Raw genomic sequence first — 24705 nt, 5'->3', positions numbered from 1 at the left:
GGTCGCGTCGACGGAAGCTCCGTCGAAGAGGCCAGCGCTCCACGCCGTACATGCCTCCGAAATGGAGAAGAGAAGGCTCGAGGAGGAGATGGAGAGCATCCTTCAAAGGAAGATGGAGTTAGACGAGAAGATGAAGAAATTCACAATCCCAACGAAACCCCCGACGGTTATCGTCGAGGTCGAAGAGCAGGACGAGTTTGACGCCGAAGAGCAGTCGAAAACTCCCGAAGAAGAGGAAGATGATCTCTACTCTGAGGGAGAAGAAGAGGAGGAACAGCAATCGAACTACGGCTCTGCGCAGTCGACGACACAAGACCTGGAATGGCAGGACCTCGACGCCGAAAATCCAGAAGAGCCCGTGGAGTCTTATCCTTCGAGGCCTTCGCCGCCATATGATATTGGGGCTTACAACATGGTCGTGAAGAGCGCAGCAGCAGCTTTTGGCGTGAAACTGGAGGAGGAAAAACTGAAAGCGAACTTTTTACTCGAGACACTGCTCCCCATCCAAACTAGGAGCCAGTTCCTCCCCATGCTTCAGAGTGTCATGAACCAGGGGAAGGAGGCGTTCAAGGACCCTGCAACATGCAGATCCATCACACCCAGAACAGAGAAAAAATATAAACACTCCTCCCAGGACCCTCCATACATCAAGGGATCTGTCACAGCAGACTCCATTATCGCATCTACAGCCAGAAAAAGGGCCAATGTTCCGGCAACCTCTGGACCACCTCCTGACAAGGAGAGCAGAAGGATGGACCTCACTGGGAGAAAAATAGAGAGAAACGCGGCAATGCACTGGCGCATGGCGAACTCCAATGCACTACTGAACAGGCACCAGTACCAACATTGGGACGAAATTGGGGACCTAATCCAGCATCTCCCCGAGCAATACCAACAAAGAGCTTCGCATCTAGTGGAAGAGGGGAAGAATATAGCAAATTCATGCCTTAAAACAGCGTTGGACGGGGCAGAGACATCAAGCAGACTGATGGCAATAGGAATCACTGAAAGGAGACAGGCCTGGCTCAGAATTTCAGGATTCAAGCAAGAGATATAGAACAACATCCTGAACACCCCTTTCAACGGAGAAACGCTGTTCGGGGCACCAGTCGATGAGAAACTCGCCCAACTCAAAAAAGAGAATGAGACGGCGAGGTCCATGGGGGGGCCCTGCAATTCATAGGGATGAGAAGCGGTACCCCGACATGGAGAGCTTACGGAAGGGGAGGAAACCAGCCGGGAATGTCACATCAAACATTCCAGCAAGGCCAGGGTCACGGGCAACAGGGGCAGCAGAAACAGAACTGGCAGTACCAGCCTCGAGGCCAGTCCTTTCGCAGTAGGGGAAACGGACGAGGCCAAAGAAGAAGAGGGGGAGACCAACCCGCCTCAAAGTGACTTCGCACGGGGGAGAGTGCTCACCCACAACATCCCTCCAAGGGTAGAGCACAAGGAAACCAACAAAAGAGGGTTACACGAACCAAACGCCTACGAGCATGCAACACCGGTGGGCGGCAGACTCCGATTTTTCCTCCAAGAATGGAGAAAAATAACAGACAAATGGATACTCCACATCATACAGTACGGATACTGCATAGAGTTGGAAAGGAGACCCCCAAACACAAAACCAAAGAGAAGGGAACACTCAGGACAAGAGCTAGCACAACTCGTAGAGGAAGCACTACAGCTACTCCAAAAGGAGGCCATAGAACCAGTACCATTCAAAGAAAGGAACAAGGGAGTGTACCCAAACTACTTCCTGGTACCAAAGGTGGACGAAACACTAACACCCATCCTGGATCTACGATTCCTAAACAAGTACGTAAGGACGCAAAAATTCAAAATGACATCCCTACAAGAATTACTCCCTCAAATGAGAGACGGAGACTTCATGTCCACCGTGGATCTCAAAGATGCCTACCTGCACATCCCAATGAACAGGCAGCACAAGAATCTGTTAAGGTCCACCATCAACAATGATCACTACCAATTCACAACCTTGGCATTCGGTCTAAAGTCCGCACCAAGGGTTTTCACCAAATGCCTTGCAGCAGTAGCAGCGTACCTGCGGAGGGAAGGAATTCACGTGTATCCTTACCTCGACGACTGGCTAATAAAGGCAAGTTCACGCGACAAATGCGAGGAACACGCACAGCGTGTCACAAGAACACTAACAAAGCTGGGGTTCTCAATACACTGGGGGAAATCATCAATGGAACCAGAAGAAGTGAAGATCTTCCTGGGGGCGCAGATCAACACAGTACAGAGAACGGTGATGCCCAGCGAGAAAAGGACACTAGCCCTGCTGAAGGAGACGCGCCTCTACCAGAAGGGGCGAGCTCTGAGAGTGAGAACAGCGAGCAAGATCATGGGGATGATGGCGTCATGCATTCACCTAGTTCCCAATGTACGCCTACACAGGAGACCATTCCAGGAATGGCTGCAACAGCCACAAGCAAACGGAAGTTGGGAGATCTAGTGGTTATAACGCACGCAGTGCAAGACGAGATAGCATGGTGGAACAGGGAGAACATGACTATCGGGAAGCCCTTAACACCACCAAGCCCAACAGTGACCATCACCACAGACTCATCCCAGATAGGATGGAGAGCACATATGATCAAGCTCAGAGTGAGGGGTCTGTGGACTCCAGCAGATGCGGTCAGACACATCAACTATCTGGAATTAAAGACCGTACTGCTAGCCCTGAAGGCCTTCCAGAAAAAACTGTACAACCAAAGGGTGTTGATACAAACTGACAATACTACAACTATGTTCTACATAAACAAGCAGGGAGGGACACAATCATTCCCCCTGTCCAACCTGGCGCAGGAAATTTGGAGATGGGCCATCATGCTCAAAATAGACTTGCTGGCCATACACCTACCGGGGAAGGACAATGTAGAAGCAGACTGGCTTAGCAGGCAGACTTCAGCATCCCACGAGTGGGAACTCAATGGGCAGGAAACGCAAAAACTATTCAAGAGGTGGGGCACACCGACAATAGACCTGTTTGCAACACACCTGAATGCAAAATGCCAAAACTTCGCATCCAGACAACCAGGAAAACTATCCCAGGGGAATGCCCTATGGATAAGTTGGTCAAGAACATTTGCCTACGCTTTACCACCGATACCACTGATACACAGGGTACTCAACAAGTGCAGGACCAGCAACATGACGCTGATCCTAGTGGCACCACTGTGGGCAAGACAGACATGGTACTCGCAAATAGTGGAAATGGCACAGGGGCCACCACACAAGTTCACAAAAAGAAAAGACTCTCCATGCAGAACGGAGAAGTTCTACACCCAGAGCCAGAGAGCCTCTGCCTAGCGGCATGGCTCCTGAAGACATAGAGTTCGCACACCTTATGCTACCGCAAAGCACTATGCGAGTGCTCCGGGAGGCAAGGAGACCGACCACACGGAAATGCTATGGGGAAAAATGGAAGAGGTTCACACTGTGGTGCAGAAAAAAAATAATAAACTGCAAAATAAGTTGACAAGGGAATCAACGGTGCTTAGATACCTCACGCATCTACTAAAAGCCAAACTATGTTCGCCTTCGCTAAGAGTCCACCTAGCGGCGATTGTGGCCTACACACGAGGTGAGACGGGAGAAAGTTTCTTTACATCACGAGTAGTAAAGAGATTCCTGGAAGGGGCAAAAAGGATAGCACCACCAAAGAGGATTCCGCCGCCGGCATGGAACCTCAACATAGTCCTGACGGAACTTATGAAGGCGCCCTTTGAGCCCATCCACAAGGCCTCACTACAAATGCTGACAATGTAAACAGCCTTTCTGGTAGCAATAACCTCGCTGCTCAGAGTGAGCGAACTGCAAGCGTTAACGCTGCAAGAGCCCTACACAAGGACAGAGTCGTAATGAGGACTGACCCACACATTATGCCTAAGGTCGTGTCAGCATTCCATATGAACCAAACTATACAAATACCTAGCTTCTTTCAAAACCCAGCCACAAGCGCAGAGAGGGCACTACACACTCTAGACGCTAGAAGAGCAGTGATGCACTACATCGAGAGAACAAAGGAGCACAGGAAAACCAAGCAGTTTTTTGTGTCCTTCGCAACCAGCTGCCTGGGTAGACCAGTAACGAAAAGCACCATCGCACGATGGATCGCACTAACGATACAATTCTGCCACAAACAGGCAGGGCAAGAGCTAACGGAGGGGGCACGGGTCCACTCCACAAGAAAGAAGGGAGCAACGATTGCCTTTCTGGCAAACACACCCATTCAAGACATATGTCTGGCGGCAACATGGGCTTCAGTGCATACGTTCACTAAGCACTACTGCGTGGATATACAAATGAACAAGGAAGCACAAGTAGGGCAAAGGTTGCTTCAACATATATTCAACGACCAACGCTCATCTTCCACCCAGCCGCCACAAAGATGACAAACCGCTACAAAGTCTATGCACAGCATAGTGAATACAGTAAGATTCACGCTGCAAAACGAATAGTTTCTTACCTGTCGGTGTAGTTTTGCAGCTTGAAGATCTTTCTGGATTCACTAGCGAACCCACCCACCTCCGCCAGAAAGATGAGGCAGGAGAGGAAGGTGGAAGGACAGAGAGTAAAAGAACAAAAGAATACTGAAAGTGGATACATTGAAAAAGAAAATACTAAAGAACGCCTAGGGTTGGGAAAAAAAAAAAGGGAAAAAAGAACCCGAAGATGGCTCCCCAAGGTAAGACTTCCGCAGGAAGCATGCCAACGTCACGAGAAGTCCACCAAATGGTGGTATGTCGACGCCCACTTGGGCTATAAAAAAAAAAGGCAAAAGAAAGACTACGATTCCGGACCCAACCACCAGACCGCGGAATAATGCACCGCATAGTGAATCCAGAAAGATCTTCAAGCTGCAAAACTACACCGACAGGTAAGAAACTATTCGTTACCCTGTATGCACCTGTTTGTGGTGTGTAGTGCTGTAGATTGACGTGTGCCCACACACCTCCTTGGAAACCTTTGGTTTTTACAGATGTACTCTTTCTTCCTTTTGCATGGTCATTGAACTCCTTTTGTATGTTCCATCTTCATCCTCACCTCCCATGCGGAAAACAATTCTACAATGGAGCGCATGCGCATTCACATCTATAGGAGGAGACCTTGTACCTTGAGACTCGAAAGACTCCTTTGAAGAAGAAAAAAAGTTGCAAATGTCCGACCCCAACACTAAATGGCAGGAGTATACAGAGAACGTGAATTCACACTACACGACACAAATGCTTACGGTGTAAGTCACACATTCATTTTTAAGCGGATTCAAACATTTGAGGAACCAGAGGTACAGTACTCAACTATTAAATGCATAATAAGAATCTAGCCCATATATAGGTTACACGTGAACTGACTTGCCTCCTAGTTTGCTAATGGAATCATCAAGGTGGGGTCAGGAATGTTTCTCAGTTCATGTTTCAGAACTCTCACTGTTAATGAATAAATCTGATAGACCCTTCTAGACGCAGATTCCTTACCTTAGAATTATATCCAGATGTCAGACTGAATCTGGAAAGGTTTTCGTGTGCAGTACCCCTGCGCGCCGGTAGGTTGTGTCGTTTGGCTCCACGTGGCGTCATCCGTGCTGGAAGTGACGTGCGCGGTGCCTATATAGGCACCACCCCAGCACGCTGACACCCGTTCTTTTCTTTCCAGGCCAGTTGGAGCAGAGCAGCCTGTAGACCTTCTTCTTCTTTTTTATTTTTTATTTTTTTTTATTTTTACTTTTATCGAAGTCTTTTTGAGGTTTTTCCTCCTGATGTCAGGATCTCAGGGAAGGCTGGCTTCAAGCCCTCCGGCGTCTTTCGCCAATCGGTGGTGGACCTGCACCTTGTTTTGCCTCTGATGCCTTGGAGCGCGACCACAACCAGAAGGCCTACGCTGATTGCCGTGCCATGATCCCGAAGGCCTTGAGGGAATGATCTTTCAAGCTCCCGGCGGCTCGACGTGTGAAGCTGCGACGATAGAGGTTCAGGTCGAGAGGAAGGTCCCGAGAGTGATGGCAAAGTCCAAAATCCTTGTCGCACTCTAATTGATTGGGTCATTCAGTTAAGTCACACCACCACAAAAAGAAGCAGCCAAAGAGACTTCGACTTCTACACGCCTGTCAGCTGACGAGACGAGGAAGCATCCACATTTAAGGCCTGGCTCTGCAGTTGAACCAGCGCCTGGGCCATCTCCGCACCTTCCTGAGATTCCAGGAACGGCCCCAGCCAAGCTAAGAATTCTTATGGCCATGCACATCATATTTGGGCGGCCGTTCCCTCTGGCATGCCTTCGGTGCCCGAGATTTCAGCAGGGGCCTCTTCTGGATCCTCACCGGTGGCTCTGGTGCCAGACTGGCCCCTAGGATCCATTCCTAGATCCGGACTGACCCAAGTCGTACCACTTCGATCTTTCCCGGTGCTGACCCCAATATCGACACTCCGGGTGGTGCTGTTCCTATCCTAATCCCCCACGTGAAGCCGCATGGGTGTCATCTGACGCCAACTGGAGCCATGCCTTCCAGGCTGGAGCCTGAGCCCTATTCTTATGGTCTAAGACCCGGGGAGGAATCACTAGACACTGAGGAATACCAGCCTTATGACCCCTTCGACTGGTGTGAGGATCTGCATGAAGCCAGTGGACTTGACTCTTCTCCATATAATGGGATTCTCCCCCCATCCTCCCTCCAAGAGTGGCCATGGAGAAGGGACCGTCTTTCGCAATGGTGGTGAGGAGGGTGACTGACATCCTGGGCCTCAGCTTGCCTTCGTGCCAGTCAAGATTAATGTCTTGACAGAAGTGCTTCAGCCAGAAATGTCCACATCAGAATAATTTTTTCCTTATTGAGGCACTTACTGACGTCCTGCTTGGGACATGGTCCAAGTGCAGCACAGGGGCTCCTGGGAACATGATTATTGCCCGCCACCCCCACCCTGCTCCAGGGGACCCAAACTTACACAACACCCCACCCCGTAGAGCCTGGTGGTCCAAGCCTCCACCTCCCACAAAAACCCTGGCACATTCCCAAGTGCACCACCAGATGAGGAATCAAAGAGGCTGGATACCGTAGGGAAGATGTTTTCTTCCACTTGCCTGCTGTTTGTGAGCACAGCACAACTTTTAGGCCTCTAATTCCACACTCTGTGGGATATGGTTTTGTATGTGCTGCCAACAGTGCTGTCTGGGAGGAGACCCACCCGTACTTAACCAGGCTGTTGCCGATGGGAGGGATACGACCAAGTTCACAAGAAGGTTGAGTCATCGCGTGTTACACAGGCTCTCAGATCAATCCTCCATAAAAATAGTGTTCACCATGCCACGCTACAGGTTGAGCTGCTCATGTGGAATATTTCCTGTGCGATCGCTGGTGGATTTAGTTTTATGGGAGAAGCTACGTAAGGCTGTTGAGGAATATTTCAAGTTGAATGCAGGCTCAGTGCGCAGTTATGCGGTGGTCTGGAAGGCTCTCGAGGCCCTCTTAAAGGGCATAAGAGTTGCTAAGCATGCAGGTATTTTAAGACCTAAGATCTCAGTTGGGGTACTTGATAGAGACTCATAAAGACCCTAGAAAGCAAAGCTACCACAGTAGCCTAAGCGGTTTATCCCAAGGAAATGAATGCCCTTTTGCAGACATACCAAGAGCTAGCTGATAGACGTTTGCGTTGACTATCAGTATGATCTGGGTAGAAGTCTGGGTGGCAAACATTATGCATGTGTGGGAAGCAATAGCCAAAATGTTAAGTTTTTACATAGGAAACAGTAATTGCATTTCATATATACTGTTTTTATACCTTTATTTAAAAAAATTACATTATATTAAATTAATATCCTTCCCAACTCTCAAATATTTGGCATTTTTACTCTTAAAACCCAACTTCAGGCTTGTGTACACTTAGTCCTACCTGCCCCTTAAATCATAAAAATGTCACAGTGTACCAAGGGACCATCATAATCTGTTGCCCAGGTTGTTCATTGAAGAGTCTAGCCTTCATGAGATAATTACCTGTGCTTGTTAAAAAATTAAATCCTCTACAGCCAACAGTAGTTTTGCGATGAGCTTCTTCAGGGCTGTAATAAAAACATATATAATTACAAACATTCTGTTAAACTGCACAACTAACTCTGTTCATCTTAGTACAAAAATATCCTTCATATTGACTTTTTTGAACATGGATCTGAATCGGTGAAATAAAATATACATCATGCATTTCAATATAACGTCTGTCAGCTTTCCTCTGGAAACCATATATACGTGGCACATTTTAAATTGATTCCTCTCTGGGGAGGAGTTCTGGCATACATATTAAATTTCATGCTTCAAAATGGGATATCTATTATATTACAATCTAGTGGTATGACAAACTTCATATTCTTCCTTATTTTGATGTTAACCACACTCCTATATGTTTCCATTTGTTTTCATCACATGGGATCAATACTTGTATCCAAGAATTTACCTTATGTAATAAACGGAGTGCTTCCCTCAATTTTTTTACCAATAGCATAATAAGAATATTCCTTTCAAACTTACTATCTCATGATTCTCAAAGGGTCTTTAATGTTCTTATCAGACTTTGTAAAATGAATGGATAATTATTGTGTGAAGATATAGGAAGTGGTCATTAATTAGAGGTCACTTTGTCAGTCGTCCCCTTAACTTTGAGGTTAACTTGAGAAGTAGCATATGGGGATATAATCTGGCGAGTGATCCCTAGACAACATGACTATTGCTTACTGTGCAACCATAATGAGTGTAATGATGTGAGGGGTTACCTCGTGAGCAGTCCCCACATATTTTGAAGTCTATGTGATCTTTGAGAAAAGAGGATGTGGACCTGATCGGAAGGGGAAGCCTCAGATAACGATGATTTGATAATTCTATATATACTTTGAATAGTGAAAAGAATTGGGGTAATCGTGTTAGCAGGTCCCGCATATTTAATGTGGAAGCGCTCTCTGAGAAATGAGGTAACTTAATTGGAAAAATAGCCATGTGAGTGTGGTGGGAGGTGTGTAGACTAATGGGGAAACGGTCCTATTTTCGCGTACCCTTAGATGTATTTAAGCACGGCATACATGGAATGATTACATTTAAGCTAGATTTGGAGTGAGAGCAGGGAGTAGCTATTAGGAGAAGGTTGGAGTTTGGATAAATTTAGACCATGCATAGCAGATAAATATGATTGGACGCCATGCGGTATAGATATCTGCTCTTTGGTTTTGTAGATATGTGACCATTTCATAAACATGTGGAGAAGAACCAGATATTTGGAGAGGCTTGGGACATTGCATCCTAATTTGAAATCCACTGAAATTTGAAATTGTCAGGCCTAAATCATAAGACCCCTTGGGTTATGAGGTAAGAAATAGAAAGGTTATCCTAAGTGCCAAAACCTTTTTGTGGTCTAATCAAGATGATCGCTTTCGTATCCCTGTCTCATGTAGGATTACATTGGTAGATAATGAGAGATGACATCCAGTCCATCGATGGGAATGGTCAAGACTTATATCAGACTCAGATGAGAACATTGACGACAATTTGAGACTCATGAGATAAGTTGGAAAGGAATATTCATATTATTTTTTTGGTAGGTAATAAATTGAAGCAAATACCTGTGTTCTTATATACAGTAATCTCTTCGATTACATTTTTTTTATAGATCATGAAATGAAAATCAATGGAAACATATACATATGTATTCAGTCAGACCGTGGGTATCTATTGGAGATCAAAGCTTTAATCCTCCCACTCCTCCACTTTAGAGTTATGGATCAACCAGCAGTACAAATGGTGTAATCTTCAGAATTGTAAGGACTAGATAGAGATTTTAAACCTTCCTCAGCCCATGAAATGGATACCAACTCTGTGGATGTGAAGGTACGACCTGCTGGTCCCTCCGGTAGTCTTGGATGGGTTGCCATTTGATAACTTGATGGTATAGGTAGATCCCTAGATGGTACAAGTTCATGTGTTCACTTGCAGAGACGGTGCCTTTGCAGCTCTACGGCCTGGGCGAAAAGAGACAGTCGCATGTCTGTTTTTAGGTTTGTAATCTTGCTCGATACAAATGAACATTTTTGCACCTTTTCAGATTTGGCCCCTTCACCAATTTGAACCAAACTTGTGAGTAAACTCTGTAGTGGGTCAAACGTTTAGCATGCAAACTTTTCTGTAGTTTTGATCAATAGGGTTAAACGTTCAAATGGGGACATCCCTAATCACTTGACTTTCTTGAATGATGTAGTTACCAGTTGTGACTTCTGCATTAAGAACTCAAAAGCTGATTAATAAAATCTCAAAATTTTGCAAGCTCATAGCAATTCACTCCATTTAGTATCGTTTTTGAAGTGTTGAGTGGAAAAAAGAATTGTTCATGCTCCAGTGGCTCATATAAATATAGCAATCACCAGCTTATTCTTTGAGTAACAAAGAAGTACAATTGTGAATAAGCCATATACACTTACGGTGTTCCTAAATGTCACAGTCCAAATCATGTAGAATCTCTGCTTGGGTAAAGTGTACCCTCTCGCAGGTACAACTTACCCTGGCAGCACCTACCATCGCGCCAGATACCAGTTACATTCGGTTTAAAAATCTAATACGACAATGTTTGCAAATATCTAAAAACATGCATCAACAAACGTAACCATTGCTTAGAAATTTGATCTACATCTCAGCACTCAGTGTCTCAATAGTGGCTTAAGCTCAAAACACAAATTCAAGTGAAGCCAATACTGAAGGTACTACCCCGCCTTATTTTTTTATCGGTCTGTCTAATGCACTTATCTGAAAGAAACACGTAGTGATAGATTCATTACCCCCCAGGCGTCAGACTGGATCCGGAAATTTTTCGTTAGCAGTGCCCCTGCGCGTCAGTAGGTGTCGTCGTGCGGCTTCGTTTGTGTCGGCGCCGAGATGACGTCGCTGGAGCTACTTGGACATGCCCACGCTCGCTGACGTCAGTTCTTTCTTTTTCCGTGCCGGCAAGTGCAGATCCTGGAAGAGCAAGTACCCACAGTCACTTTTTGACTGAGTTTTATCGTGGCTCATTTTCTTCGAGTCGATGTCCGGCCTTAAGAACTGTGGGGCCTGTCACAGCATGATGTCGATGACGGACCCACACCGTGTGTGTCTCTTCTGCCTGGGGCGCGACCACGACTCAAGTCGTGCCCAGACTTGCCGGCCCATGGCGCAGAAGACTTTGCGGGAGTGGTCCTGAAAGTTGCTGGAAGTCCAGCAGTCGGCTCCGTGCCGCTCAACGTCCCGGTCCCGTGGGAGGTCGAGGGACCAGTCACGGAGCCATTACCATCGTTCCTCTGGATCGAAGTCTTCACACTCTGGGTCAGGTAAGTCAAGGCATTCCAAAAAGAAGTCAAAGAAGTGTTGTCGATCTTCGACTTCCCCTCACCCGTCGCGGCTGAGGGTGCGGGTGGTGCCACCCACGTGGCTCCGGCGCATGCCCAGGTTCAAGAGTTTCTTGCTGCCATGGCCTGACTCTTTGGGCCATCTAGCCCTGCCGGTGCGCCTACGGGTCCCGACTGGGTGTCCTGTCCTTCCATCGCCGGCGGCTCCGTCCCCGCCGGCGCTCAGGCCCTGCTGTCGCAGGACCTCTCGGGATCGGACCCCGGTCGATGCTGGTTGACCTTATAACACCTCCACCGACGTCTACCCCACTGGCACCACTTCCGATGTCGCCCGCTCCTCGGGACGACTTTGAGCCTTCAACCCGACACAATGATGGATCGGCGTCGCTAGACGCCGATTCCGACTCCTATGGGGCCCTTTTTCCCCTATGTCCGTCCTCCTTATTTTCAGCCTGTTTCACAGACTTGGGAGGAAGGGGAGGACTGGGAGGGGTCTGAGGACCCTCTCACACAACAGTGTGATTATGATCCGGACTGGGCAGAGTATTTGGGGGATGCCAGTGGTCTTGACACCTCACCTGACCTTGGCATGCTGTCTCCTCCTTCCAGGGCTACGGAGGAGGTAGCCAGTTACGCAGTGGTGTTGCGTAGGGCAGTCGAGGCCCTCCACCTCAAACTCCCTACAGTGGCCGTCAGGACTAACCTCCTTACAGAAGTGCTTCAGCCGGCGGCAACCTCTTCGGAGCCCTTGCTGCCTTTTTAATGACGCACTTTCTGACGTTATTTTGGGCACTTGGTCCAGGCCCAACACAGGGGCTCCTATGGACAGGAGCATGGCCTGATGCCATCGCCCAGCTCCGGGCGACCCCCTCTTTCTCTCCCAATACCCCACTCCCGAGAGCTTGGTTGTCCATGCCTCTGCTTCCCAGAGTGCGTTCCCTTCCGCACCTCCGGATAGGGAATTCAAGACGTTGGAGCAGCTTGGCAAGAAGCTGTTTTAATCTGCCAGCTTAGGGCTGCGGTCGGTGAACACCGCATGCTCTTGGGCCGTTATTCCCACACCGTGTGGGATACGGTTGCGCAGGTGCTGCCCAACTGTCCGGAGGAGGCACGGACAGTACTCTCCCAAGCTATAGCAGCAAAGTTCACTCTTCGTTGCGGGCTTGATACTGCCGACTCACTGGGCAGGGCGATTTCCATGACGGTGGCGCTTTGGTGGCACGCCTGGCTGAGGACAACTGGCTTCTGGATATCCCCCGAGAACACTTTGATGGACCTGCCCTCTGATGGTATTCGCCTTTTTGGCAATAAAGCGGATAGTGCGTTGGAGCGCTTTAAGGACTCACGGGCTACAGCCAAGTCCTTGGGCCTGTTGGCCACTCGCCCTCCTCTGCCTTCTGCTTTTCGCTCCTTTTGTGACCACGGAAGGGGTGCCCCAACATGTTTTCTTCCAGAGCCACAGGCCTGCGCAGCAACATCCTCCGCGCGGCCGCGGACGAGGGAACCGTCGAGGCGGTTCTGGGAGCCAGCAGGCGGGTCACTCCACCTCCACCCCCGCAGCATCCACTGTAAAGCCTTCCTAGTCTGACCTTTCAGGCCCATCAAACGCCAGTGGGCAGCAGAATTTGCCATCATCTTCCCCACTGGTGCAACATCACATCGGTCAAGTGGGTGCTGCAAATTGTCCGAAGGGGCTACTCCCTCCCCTTCGAGACTTCCCCTCCAGCCATGCCACCTCAGTACCACCACATGTCTGGGAACCATCTTGCGCTTCTTCAGCAGGAAATCACGGCCCTCTTGGCCAAGGGGGCCATCAAGCTCGTTCCTTGGCCAGAAGTAGGTTGTGGTTGTTATTCCCACTACTTTCTGGTCCCTAAGAAGGACAAGGGTCTGCGTCCTATCTTAGACCTTCGGAACGTCATTCGGAACGTCAATCGCTTTCCCCGGAAGGAGAAGTTAAAGATGCTCACACTTGCTCAAGTATTGTCTGCCCTAGACCCTCAAGACTGGATGGTAGCGTTGGACTTGCAGGACGCTTACTTTCACATCCCTGTCCTGCTGGCCCATCGGCGTTACCTGGGGTTCACGGTAGGCCACAAGCACTTTCAGTTCACCGTGCTCCCCTTTGGCCTTACCAGCGCCCCTCGGGTGTTCATGAAAGTGACTGTCATGGTCGCAGCTCACCTGCGCAGATCAGGGGTTCCAGTCTTCCCTTATCTCGACGACTGGTTGTTGAAGGCGGGCTCGCCCCAGGCATTCATCTCCCACCTCCAGACTATGGCCAACCACCTGTATTTGCTGGGGTTCTCCATCAACGTGCCAAACTCGCACCTGATTCCCTCTCAGAAACTGCTCTTCATCGGAGCGGTTCTGGATTCGGTACAGTTTTGGGTTTATCCTCTCAAACAGCGAGTCCGGGATATTCAGGTTATGATTCCAATCTTTCAGCCTCTATCCTGGGTTTCGGTCAGGATGACCCTCTGGCTACTGGGCCTGATGGCCTCCTGCATCCTGTTGGTGGATCATGCCAGATGGCATATGTGGGCTCTGCAGTGGGACTTGATGTTCCAGTGGGCACAACATCAGGGCAACCTGTCTGATCTTGGAGGGCACTGCACAACAATTGCAGTGGTGGCTCATGAATCGCAATTGGGTCAATGGCAGATCCCTCACTTCTCCAACCAGAATACAAAGTGGTGACGGACGCGTTCCTTCTGGGATGGGGCGGCCACATGGGAGAGGCAAGATCAGAGGACTCTGGTCTCCTGGCGGAGTTCTGGCTCCATATCAACCTTCTGGAGCTTCGGGCAATCCGGCTTGCACTGAAGGCATTCCTCCCCTCTGTCAAAGGGAGAGTAGTGCAGGTGTTCACAGACAACACCAACTCCATGTGGTACTGCAACAAACAGGGCAGGGTGGGGTAGTGGACCCTATATCAGGAGGCTCTGCCTCTGGACATGGCTGGAACATCAGGGCATTTCCCTGGTGGTTCAACACCTGGCAGGTTCTCTGAACGCCAGGGCAGACAAACTCCGCCGCCGGTGCATGATGGATCACGAATGGCGTCTGCACTAGGGCGTGGCGCAAGGTCTCTTTCAGCAGTGGGGAGAGCCTTGGTTAGATCTATTCGCCACCGAAGAGAACGCGCAATGTCATCAGTTCTGCATGTTGGAATTTCCAAGGCGGAACTCGCTAAGCGACGCTTTTCGTTGCGAGTGGAGTTAGTCTACTATACACCTTTCTGCCTACACCACTTCTACCCGGAGTGCTGAAGATCAAGCGTGACCGGGCCCAAGTCATTCTTGTAGCTCCGGACTGGGCTCGAAGAGTATGGTATCCCGAGCTACTCAGGATGGCTATCGATCCCCTGATCCGACTGCCTCTTCTGGAGGATCTTCTGTCGCAGCAATAGGGGACGGTCTTTCACCCGAACCTGTCCAGCTCCACCTCCTTGCGTGAAGATTGAGCAGCGGCAGTTGACATCTTTCGACCTGCCTCCCGAAGTTTGTGATGTTATCTTGGCACCCAGACGTCCCTCCACTAAGACGGTATACGCCTGCAGGTGGAAAAAGTTTGTGGCATGGTGCACAGCAAAGGCTGTGAATCCCCTTTCTGCCCCCCTTTCAGAGGTCCTTCTATTCCTCCTTTCTTTGGCCCAGCAGGGCTCTGCTCTGGGCACTATCAAGGGCTATCTCTCGGCCATTTCCGCCTTTTTATGGCTTCCAGATCAGCTTTCCCTTTTCAAGTCCCCTGTTGTAAATAGATTCTTGAAAGGCATTACTCAGCTTTTCCCTCCTGTTCCGTTCATAATGTCTCAGTGGGACTAGAACCTGGTTCTGACATATCTGAAGTGTGCTCCCTTTGAGCCACTTCACAACTGTCCTCTTCGTCTTCTCACTTTAAAGACCGATTTCCTGGTGGCCATATTCTCTGCCAGAAGAGTGAGTGAGTGCCAGGCTCTTTCTTCTAAACCTCCTTTTCTCTCTGTCCATTCGGACAAAGTGGTTCTAAGGACTCCATCTTTTCCGCCAAAGGTTGTCACTGCCTTTCACATCGGGCAGACCTATCACTTTGCCCACCTTCTTTCCGCCTCCGCATCCCTCAAAAGAGGAAGAGAGGCTCCACCGTCTGGGCCCAAAACGTGCGCTCTCATTCTACCTCAGAGTTCTTCAAACTGTGGGGTGCGCCCCCCTGGGGGGGCGTGGATGGGTTCCCAGGGGGGCGCTAATGCCTCTGAAAGTACATGTAAATGAAGATGGCCTGTAAGTGCAGCGATCTTTATTTGCTGCATTTCCAGGCCGTCTTCATTTACACCCAGGCCTTGAAGTGAAAGTGACAACTGTTAGCAGAATGCGATGGGGTCGGGGGTCAGTGAGTGTGCTGGCAGGATCAAAGATGTTTCTAAAAAATGAAATAAAGGCAAGTGTTTTGTGTTATCAGTCTTTTAAGTGTGTATAAAATAATGCAATAACAGAAGAATTGAAAAAGAAATGCAAGATAAACTAACTGGTGATAAATGCACTCTTTTAGGTTATGAAACCTCAGTTTGCAACTACCATCACTGTAGATGTGTGTGTATGTGTTTTAGCATTTTGAGCATAGTTATGGATTTCCTGCATTTGCAACATAATCCATCATCTGCTGCATGATTTGCAGATTTAAAAAAAAAAAACTCATTTCGAGCTCAAACGGCAGCAGCAACGCGTTACCTTGCAGTGGAAAGCCCTTTCTAAAGGTTGACTGGTCTCCTTTCTGGGAAATATTTCATCTCCCCCAAATACAGCCGTAAGCAACTACAAGATTGCCAGTCAATCTTTGCAAAGGGCCTTCCACTGCTCCGAACACTTTGCCTCATTTTAAGTAACTTTTGTTCCGTTTAAGCTAAAATCAAGGTTTTTTTTGTTGGAATCTGCAGATTATGGATTATGTAGCAAATGCGGCATACTCATAATTATGTGCAAAAATGATACTGCTGCAGAAACTAATAATTCCAGTGGCCCTGGCTTTAAGTGACTCAATCAATTAATGGCTGGTTTCTTTTTCAACTTTCTGCACTACCACCACACCCTTCGCTTTCAGGCAGAGGCACCTCAAAGTCAATATTAACCATTCTGGAGCAGTTTTTTGTGTGAAAGCTGAGCCCATGGGGTGGCAGGTAGAAGGCCAGCAGGGTTGCATTCAGATGAAGAGCCCTAATCCTCTCAACTACTGGAGCCTCACAGTAATAGTCTAGGAGACAGAGGAAAGGATTGAGATTCATTGAGATTGTCAAAGAGAAGGCCCAGAATATGGAGCACTGTACGTGGACTCATTTTTATGTTTACAAATGGCCAGAGGTAGCTTCTTCAGAGAGATACCCCAAAGAAGGGGACAATATAAGTGGCCTCTTTTTTAATTTCTTTTTAAAAAGGTTATTCATTAGTGAAGCTGGTACTGCTGCCAGGTGTGTAAGTGGCCACTGCTGGTTATCATTAGGGAAGCATATGAAGCAGGACTGGGGCTCAGGGGTTTGAGGGGCCCACTGCATCACAATTAGAGCAGTTTACCTTTAAAAAAGGGGCATGGCAGAATATTTTTCTTTCTAGCATTAGGGCCGAGGTGATGATCCACCAAGGTGGGGAAGAGGTAACAGATGGAAAGGAGAGAGCCTGCTACTCAGGACTGCAGTTATGAGAATTGCAGTAGGTGTAGTTGCATTGGGGTCCAAAAGTGGAAGGGGCACACAACACCCCAATTATGGGGGTAAGTATGTTTGGGATAATACATGTTTTTGTTTGATGCTTTTGCTGTTTTAGAAGTCTCATATTTAGTGAGGTTTATAAGCTATCGAAAAAGTACTCCTGAAATCAGCTCATAAGCCCCACTCCCTATACGCACCCATTTCCCTCCTGCTTCCACCCCCCCTCCCCCCCCTCCCAACCCCCAATCCTTGCCTTAATGTTTTGGAGGGGGGCCAGACTTCGAAATATTTTGCTTTGGGGGGGCCTCTGAGCAAAAAAGTTTGAAGACCTCTGTTCTACCTGAACCGCACACAACAGTTCCGGGTGGATGACCAGCTCTTTGTTGGCTACGAGTGTGCCAAGAAAGGTCGGGCCATGCACAAGCGGACCATCTCTCGGTGGGTCGTTCTGTGCATAAAGGCTTGTTATTCTTTGGCTAAGAAGGAGCTTCTGGTGGGTTTGCGAGCTCATTCTACCAGGGCGACGGCAGCCACTACTGCTTTGAGACGGGGAGTTCCCTTGCATGACATCTGTCGGACAGCTACGTGGACCTCTCTGCACACGTTTACCAAGCATTATTGCCTTGACACCCAAGTCCGGAGAGACTGCTTCGTTGGCCGTTCTGTTCTCCAGGATTTTCTGGTGTGATTTTGGTTCACAGACCCACCACCGGGGTTGGTATTGCTGGGGTATCTATTCGAAGGTAAGGAATCTATCACTATATGTTTCTTTCAGATGCACAAGTTACTTAGCTTCGGTAACGATGTATCTGTAAGAAACATTAGTAGTGATTCCTTACCGCTCCGCCCATCCTCCCCGTTCTGCGAACTGATTTCTAGTGTTAAGGTTTGTAATATGTCCCTTTTCACTGTTTATAACCGCGGTGGTCCATGGCCACTATGTGAACATTTGCGAACATCGTGAGCACGCTGAATGCTAACTTGACTAATATCAAGGTATGGGCACCTCTGTTCACAAACCTTCGGGACACTGGTTACATGGGCTTCAATCTTGGTCTTTCTCTGCTACTTTTCATTTTACATGCTGTCTTTGCATTGAATTTAATTTTCGTTTTCTGATCCGTTTTTTTTCGTTTCACTACTCCACTGTTTCTCTACCGGCCGCTAACTTTATTTAAACCGTTCGTCGATTCACTTAACCGTTTCGTCTTCTTGACACACATTACCGGCTCTTGAATATCGGCGACTTTGGGTGTCACTATATTTCATCACCAATCAGTTGAAGCACTTTTTTTTCTTGGAACTTGCCAGTTTCCCAGCACACATTTATTTTATCGGTTTCTTATCATCTCATTAATACACAGAATCGCGGTATTTAGTCACAAGGCACCCTTAATACTAACACTTGATTTGTTTAATCGGTTGCTTCAATGTACTCCTATCTTTACGTTTTTTAGGAACATTCCCCCCCTGACGAAGGGTTATTACCATACCCGAAATGCATTGGGGCTCGCTCACTCTTCAGCTGTGTACAGTAATTTGAACACTTTGAAGTTTGCTCACCGGACAATCTCCTGATTACAATGAATATGATCTGATGGTGAATTATTAGGAATAAACTCATTATTTGATATTACTTGAAACTCCTGGTTTACTTTTACATTTGGATTTGCGACGAATTCGCAAGTTATTGGTTGTGCTTCAGAGGGACACCACCCGCCCAGGGTGTTGCAACTGTTATACTCATTATAACGTCTTGGTTTAGAGGACGACTCCTCCCAGCACGCCCAGAACATTCAACAGTTTCTCACAACTGTAGCATCAAACAGGTGTGCGTAGTATATTACTTATTGACAAAGTTTAATGTTAAACATGCTCCTAAAGTGAAAAACCAATAAAAGCAATTTTCGATTGTAGCAGGGTCGGCCATTCATTATGAAAGCATTGAGATACAATAATACTTTTAATAAATGTTATCTTGCCTAGAAAACACTAAGTTTTTGGACTTTTTGAAATATTTTTTAAAAGACAATTTCACTGGAAGAAAATGAATTTATAATAAATAGTTTGGAAAGATTACTTTAAAAGTTACTTTTGCGCTGCTTGAACTCCCTGCAAGCTAAATCTGCACTTTTATCCTACTTCTGCAGGCAGTAATTAGTATTTCAGTAGGTGTGGATGAGGTGTGAACTTTCCCCTTGGATAGGGACAAAAGGCCTTTGGTGTAGAGGTGGTGTTATGCCCCGGTTAGATGTCCTCTGTGCTGAACCCAAGGACTTGATTAACTTCAAAGAGGCCTACCCTGTCACATGCGGATGAGCTAACACTGCACCCTTCTTTTGTCCCACTGCCAAACCTGCCTCCATCATAGTGGGTCTGTTGTTAACATCAGTGTTCGATCCTGCTAGAGTGTCAAGAGCTGTTTCACAGTTCGGCATGATTTACATATAACTTTCGGGGTACATTTCAAAAAAGGGAAAACCCTACCAAAATGTTTGATTGTAACACTGTCTGGGTTGCTAAAAGCTCTGCTTTTTTCTACTAGGCTTCTATCTCGGACTTTGTTGGGGGTACATGGAGTGACATTTTAAAGCTACAGGGATACAAGCATCTACAAGATGCCTGTGAGGGGGGAGAACCGGAGCAAGGTTGGAGACTCACCGTATTTCACCCATGGCGGCGCGGGTTTTGAGAATGGAAGGAAAGAGTTAACCAAGGTGACTCCCTCAACACAGGAAGAAGGAATTCCTGGGAGGTTAAACAACGAATGGCGATCCAGGAAGAGGCCAGAAGAGGAAGGTCTGACAGTAGATAAAAGGGATTCGGAGGAAGGCGAGGCGGTGTGGAAGACCCGGAATACGTGGAGCAGAGGACGAGATCGGAGAACAGGAACCCTGACTACGAAGGACCGGGAGAGCTTAAGGAACCCCGCGGGAGAGGAAGAGATCAGCGAAGAAACGGAGAACTGGTGCGAGGACTGGTGGATGCCCCCGGAGGTTGCCTTGAAGCCGCCGCAATTCAGAATTGCTGCAGACGCAGTGAGCGTTCCGGGCAGTGGAGAAGAAAGTGAGGGGTGGGATGAAGAGGGTGAAGAAGGGGCGAAGGAGATATCGCCCTGAGAATGGGCCACAACGAACCCTGAACACAACCCGCATGTCATTTGAAGTATTTCTGCATTTGTTTTGGTAATGGGTACATGCTGCATTAGGAAGAATAAGCCCCACATGTTAACCGCTTCACGTACACATTACTTTAATGTATTCACGCCTCTCCTTTGCCTTTCCTGCTTGGTTTAGTTTCTTATTGTTACTAGTCTTTGTATTCGGGTTAAGTCTGTTCTTGAGACAAGGGACTACATAGAACCCTGAAAAAGGATAGAAAATCACATACCTATTTCTTGACTGGCACAGGTGTATTTTTGGTGGTACTTTTCATCTCCCTCTACCTCCACTTCGGGTGTGGTGATGGTAATTCAGATTTAAAAGGAGGGACATTCTACTTACAGCTGCTTTCTTCTCTTTTGAGAAACTCCGGGGGTACGACATCCTGACCACGTTGAGTGAACATTCCTAGAAAGAAGAAAAGAGAAGAGTGATGGAGAGACCACCACAAGGAGAGTCCTTACCCTTTAGGATTGGATGGACTTTGTGACGTTACAAGACTGTTCAATAAAAGTTTGCCAAAATTGAGCCAGATATCAAGCCTCCTAGATGCTGTTTCCGCCCATCACTCCGACAAGGCCTTTTCATACAACTACCCAGCTGACCAGTGACAATTGGACCTGAATTGAACGATAGTGTTCGCCTCTGCCTGCCAATCTGAGTCTTTAAGTGCATCCCATGAGTTCCTGGGGGGCTTTAGAAGTGTACTTCTGTGGTTGAATGGGACTTGAAGAACTAAGTCAGAAGGTAAAATCTTTGAACTGGACTAACCTGGTTAGTGTATCTGACCTGCGCCCCTCGTGGTCAGCATCAAATTGCACATAGCACTTGTTTAACCACAACCATTGACTATCATTAGCACTTAATGTTTCTTGGCGCTAGTCCTATTTAGAACTTTAAAAATGCATATCTCTAGTTACCCTTATTGGATTTTGTGATTCAGTTTCTTTTTTTTTGTTTTTTTTTTTTTGTTGTCATTTTGTTTATTACATTATACTCTAATTTTTGTAATTCGTTTTGGGATTTTAATTTTTTTCATTTCGACTTTATTATTGTTTTAGTACTGATAAATATTTCACATATTCCCCCAAGTAAAGCCTGTCTGCTCTTTGCCAAAGCCACCAGTTTAATTTAGCAACTTTAAAGGTTTCCTCTGGCTAAGATTGATTATTACTTCAGTTTGGTACGAGTATTGCTATAGTAACAAACTAGTTACCTTGTAAGAATTCTGCAAATTTCTCTTTTCAGGATACACACCAGTTGAAGCTGTTAAAGACACTTGAAGGCCATGCTTATGGCGTTTCTTACCTTGCGTGGAGCCCAGATGACAATTATCTTGTTGCATGTGGACCAGATGACTGCTCTGAACTCTGGCTCTGGAATGTACAAGTAGGTAACATTCTGCTCAGTAGAAATTTTGGGAATTCGCGTGTGATCCAGACTGCATGCACCAGTTCTTAAGTAAATCTCTGAAATGAGATAAAAGCAGGATTATTGCTTAAATGAGAGAACAGTGAGGTAGAGAGATTCTGTCTGCTTGGACCAATTGTGACGCTTCCCTCTTGTTGAAGAAAATAACCTAAATGCAGTTTTTGTGGGTGGTATGATCAGGAAGGCAAGTACTTATCAGTTACACCAGTTCTCCTTCAACGTTGTCTTCATTAATTTCTTAATATTTCTACATGTGCTCTGCTAAGAGAATTCTCAACAGAAAATTAAGTCTCTTTATGCAGGGAAGGGGAGCAGAGTGATGTAGGTTAGCGAGGGAGATGGAAGAGTGTAAAATCATGTAAAGGTGTGCGGGCTTAGATTGTTTAAGTGAAGCCCTAGCGGGACCTGCATTAAACTGCATCTCTGTAGAGTCTATGTCCAGATCCTCCCATACATCTTGTTCCTGTACTATCAGAAATAGGTCCCTAAATGCGTTCCTCTGCCACAAAGAACTACTCCTGTTTGATGATGATCACAATGTGATGGGAAAAGTTACAGTAAAAAAACAAGAAAATGTATAGGACTCCAAATCAGGGATCCAATTAACTGGGAAGGAGGTTTTCAGGGAGTAGAGGGAAATGTGTGGTGAGGAGGCAGAGCGAAACATGATGTGGGTAAAGGAAATGTAGGACTGGGTCAGTGTCACTTCTCTCTCCGGCGCTGCTCCGCCACTAAGTAGCTGTCCCCTGAGTGTGCTCTGACCCTTCTTGTTCGGGTGTTCGAGGCCCTCTTCCACCCGCAGGCTCCTGCCTATGCCTCATCTCTGGCGGTCCAGTGGGAGAGCATTTTGCCCTTCTGCCCTCTGCTGCTTCTGTCTTTTCTTTGCTCTCTTTTTTAGGTCTTGCCTGGCGTTGCACGCACATGCGCTCCTTGCCCTGCAAGGGCTATAGTAAACACTCTAAGAAGGGGAACTTTAATACACGCCCCTGTGTCTCGACCGTTTCCAATTGGCTTACATCGTGATTAATGTTTTATCCGTGCTTCTGGTTTGCTGGCTGTCACTTTTGTTGACGCCCTTGCAGTTTTGTTATGCCACCCATCGTGACAAGCGCATCTGTTTTCACTTAGCCCCAGCGCGATGCAACAAATACAAGCGACTGAATGAAAACAGATGGCGAGCGCTTTTTAGGTCTCGCCCCTCTGTCCTAATCGTTTCTGATTCGCTCACGTCGTAATTAATGTTTTTATAATGCTTTCATTTGCTGGGCGTCATTTTTGTTGACGCCCTTGCTGTGTTTTTAAGCCCGCTCATCGGGACAAGCGCACGTCATCTTTAATCACGCTATGTTCACGCCGTATTAGCATGCGGCAGTCGTCAACCAATCCGAGACAGCTGCCGCATGAGAATGCGGCGTGAAGGCAGCGTGTGGTGCATGCAGAGCTCCGGCATGTGTACCTAGCTCTCTCCACACTGAATTAGTGTGCAATTCAATTGCCTGCAGCTATTTCCCTGGAAGCTAAAGCTTTGCAGTCGGAATGCAATAAGGGTAGGTAACAACTGTCCCGTACCCTCAGCTCCAAATAATCTCCTGACCTGCACACCATTACATGTGATACCCGCGTCGGAGGGGGCTGTCCTCCCACATCACTCTGACTGCATGTCGGCTATGTAATTGGAGCAGTCTCCGTGAACTGTGCACGCAGCGTGTGATAATGTGACAATATGTCGAGTGTGTACTCACACCGCCACAAGAGATATATATTCACTTTGCCATCATACGAAGTTAGTGCATTTTCCCCTGTTTATTTTTTCCGCTGTCTCTCGTTTTTCTCGCCCTCTGCCTCCTATTTCTTCTCCTTTTCTGTTATCGCCCGTTGTCTCCGTCTCAGCCTAACTGTGGTAACTAGCGTCTGTGCGTGCAGGGACCAGAACATTTAATTATGCATGGCCCTTCCCTAAAGGTAATGGGATGTTAGGAAAAATGAAAAATATTCCGATGTGCTACATTTAGACTCAGTTCTCGCCAGGAAGAAGGATGTTGGTTTGTGCATAACACCCACCTTATCTGCATCGTTTCCTGGGTACATAGCTGAGTTTTAGTGCCCATGACAATAACTTGTCCATGCATTCCCTGGAGTAAATGTGTAGGGAAACCTGTGTGAGGTCACGGACTTGTAGCCCTGAGGAACAAATGCAGCAATCCTGCAGTTTAGTGTTTACATCATTCTTTATGTGACTGGGAAATTCGTATTATAATCAGTCTTCATCGCTCAGGCAGGCTGTGTGATCCTGGGGGAAGTCCCTTTATCACGCTGTGCTTCAGTTCTTTCCCTTTCAACAAACTGAGCTCTTCAAAGCAGTGGAACCCTAGAAGCTGCTTACAGTCTGGATGTTACAGGTGCCATGGGTTGGAACGTGGAACGAACAGACCTGGTATGTACTCAATTCCGCCTCCGAAGACTGAGGACTGTGTTCTTCGGCACACGATCACATGTGGGGCCGCCCGCCTCTACTTCTCTGCCGTGTATCGAGGGTTCAATGAACCCTCCCTGGGTGCTGCATACTTACGGTAGGTAAATGACTGCAGAGTGGTCTGGAGTGTCACCCAACCTACCCCTCTATAAAGCGCTGCACCTTGGCCCCGTGCCTGCTGACAGCTGCTTGGTGCCCAGCTCGATACTCCGAGGGCACCTCGCCAAGTGTGGCACGGGTGAGCCCAGCACAGCTTCCGCAATGATGTCCAGCGGTGTCGAAATCCGGCCTGGGGCTTCACATGGGGTCTGAGGGTACACAACAGACCATACCATGCTCTCGGGTGGGGGAAGGGGCTTTTCATGGGGTCTGAGGGTGCACAACAGACTAGACCATGCAAAAAAATTGCCATTTACAATACCAACAATTTTAAACTTTACAAATGCGAGACCTATTGCATTGCAAATGCTTGTTGCTAAAATTCAGTGCTCAATTCAAAATGAACAGATGTGCAAAATACAACCTAGGAAAAACGTGCTACAATAAATTCCCTGCTCACCATACAAATTGTATTTAAAGTCCAT

General features: G+C 47.4%; 1 protein-coding gene across 4 annotated transcripts in view; it reads left to right on the top strand.

Moving 5' to 3' along the window:
- Nucleotides 1–24705, top strand: part of WDR26 (WD repeat domain 26) — a 618259-nt gene that overhangs the window by 260115 nt on the left and 333439 nt on the right. For all 4 annotated transcript variants that reach the window (XM_085613001.1, XM_085613004.1, XM_085613002.1 and 1 more), the window contains one exon: nucleotides 21466–21606. In XM_085613001.1, coding sequence (XP_085469127.1) covers nucleotides 21466–21606 — 141 coding nt within the window. The remainder of the gene's footprint in view (nucleotides 1–21465; nucleotides 21607–24705) is intronic.

This window comes from Triturus cristatus, chromosome 6 (genome assembly GCF_964204655.1).
Source record: "Triturus cristatus chromosome 6, aTriCri1.1, whole genome shotgun sequence".
NCBI lineage: Eukaryota > Metazoa > Chordata > Amphibia > Caudata > Salamandridae > Triturus > Triturus cristatus.
Note: the sequence above shows the minus strand (reverse complement) of the source record. Positions and strands in the feature narration are given on the sequence as shown.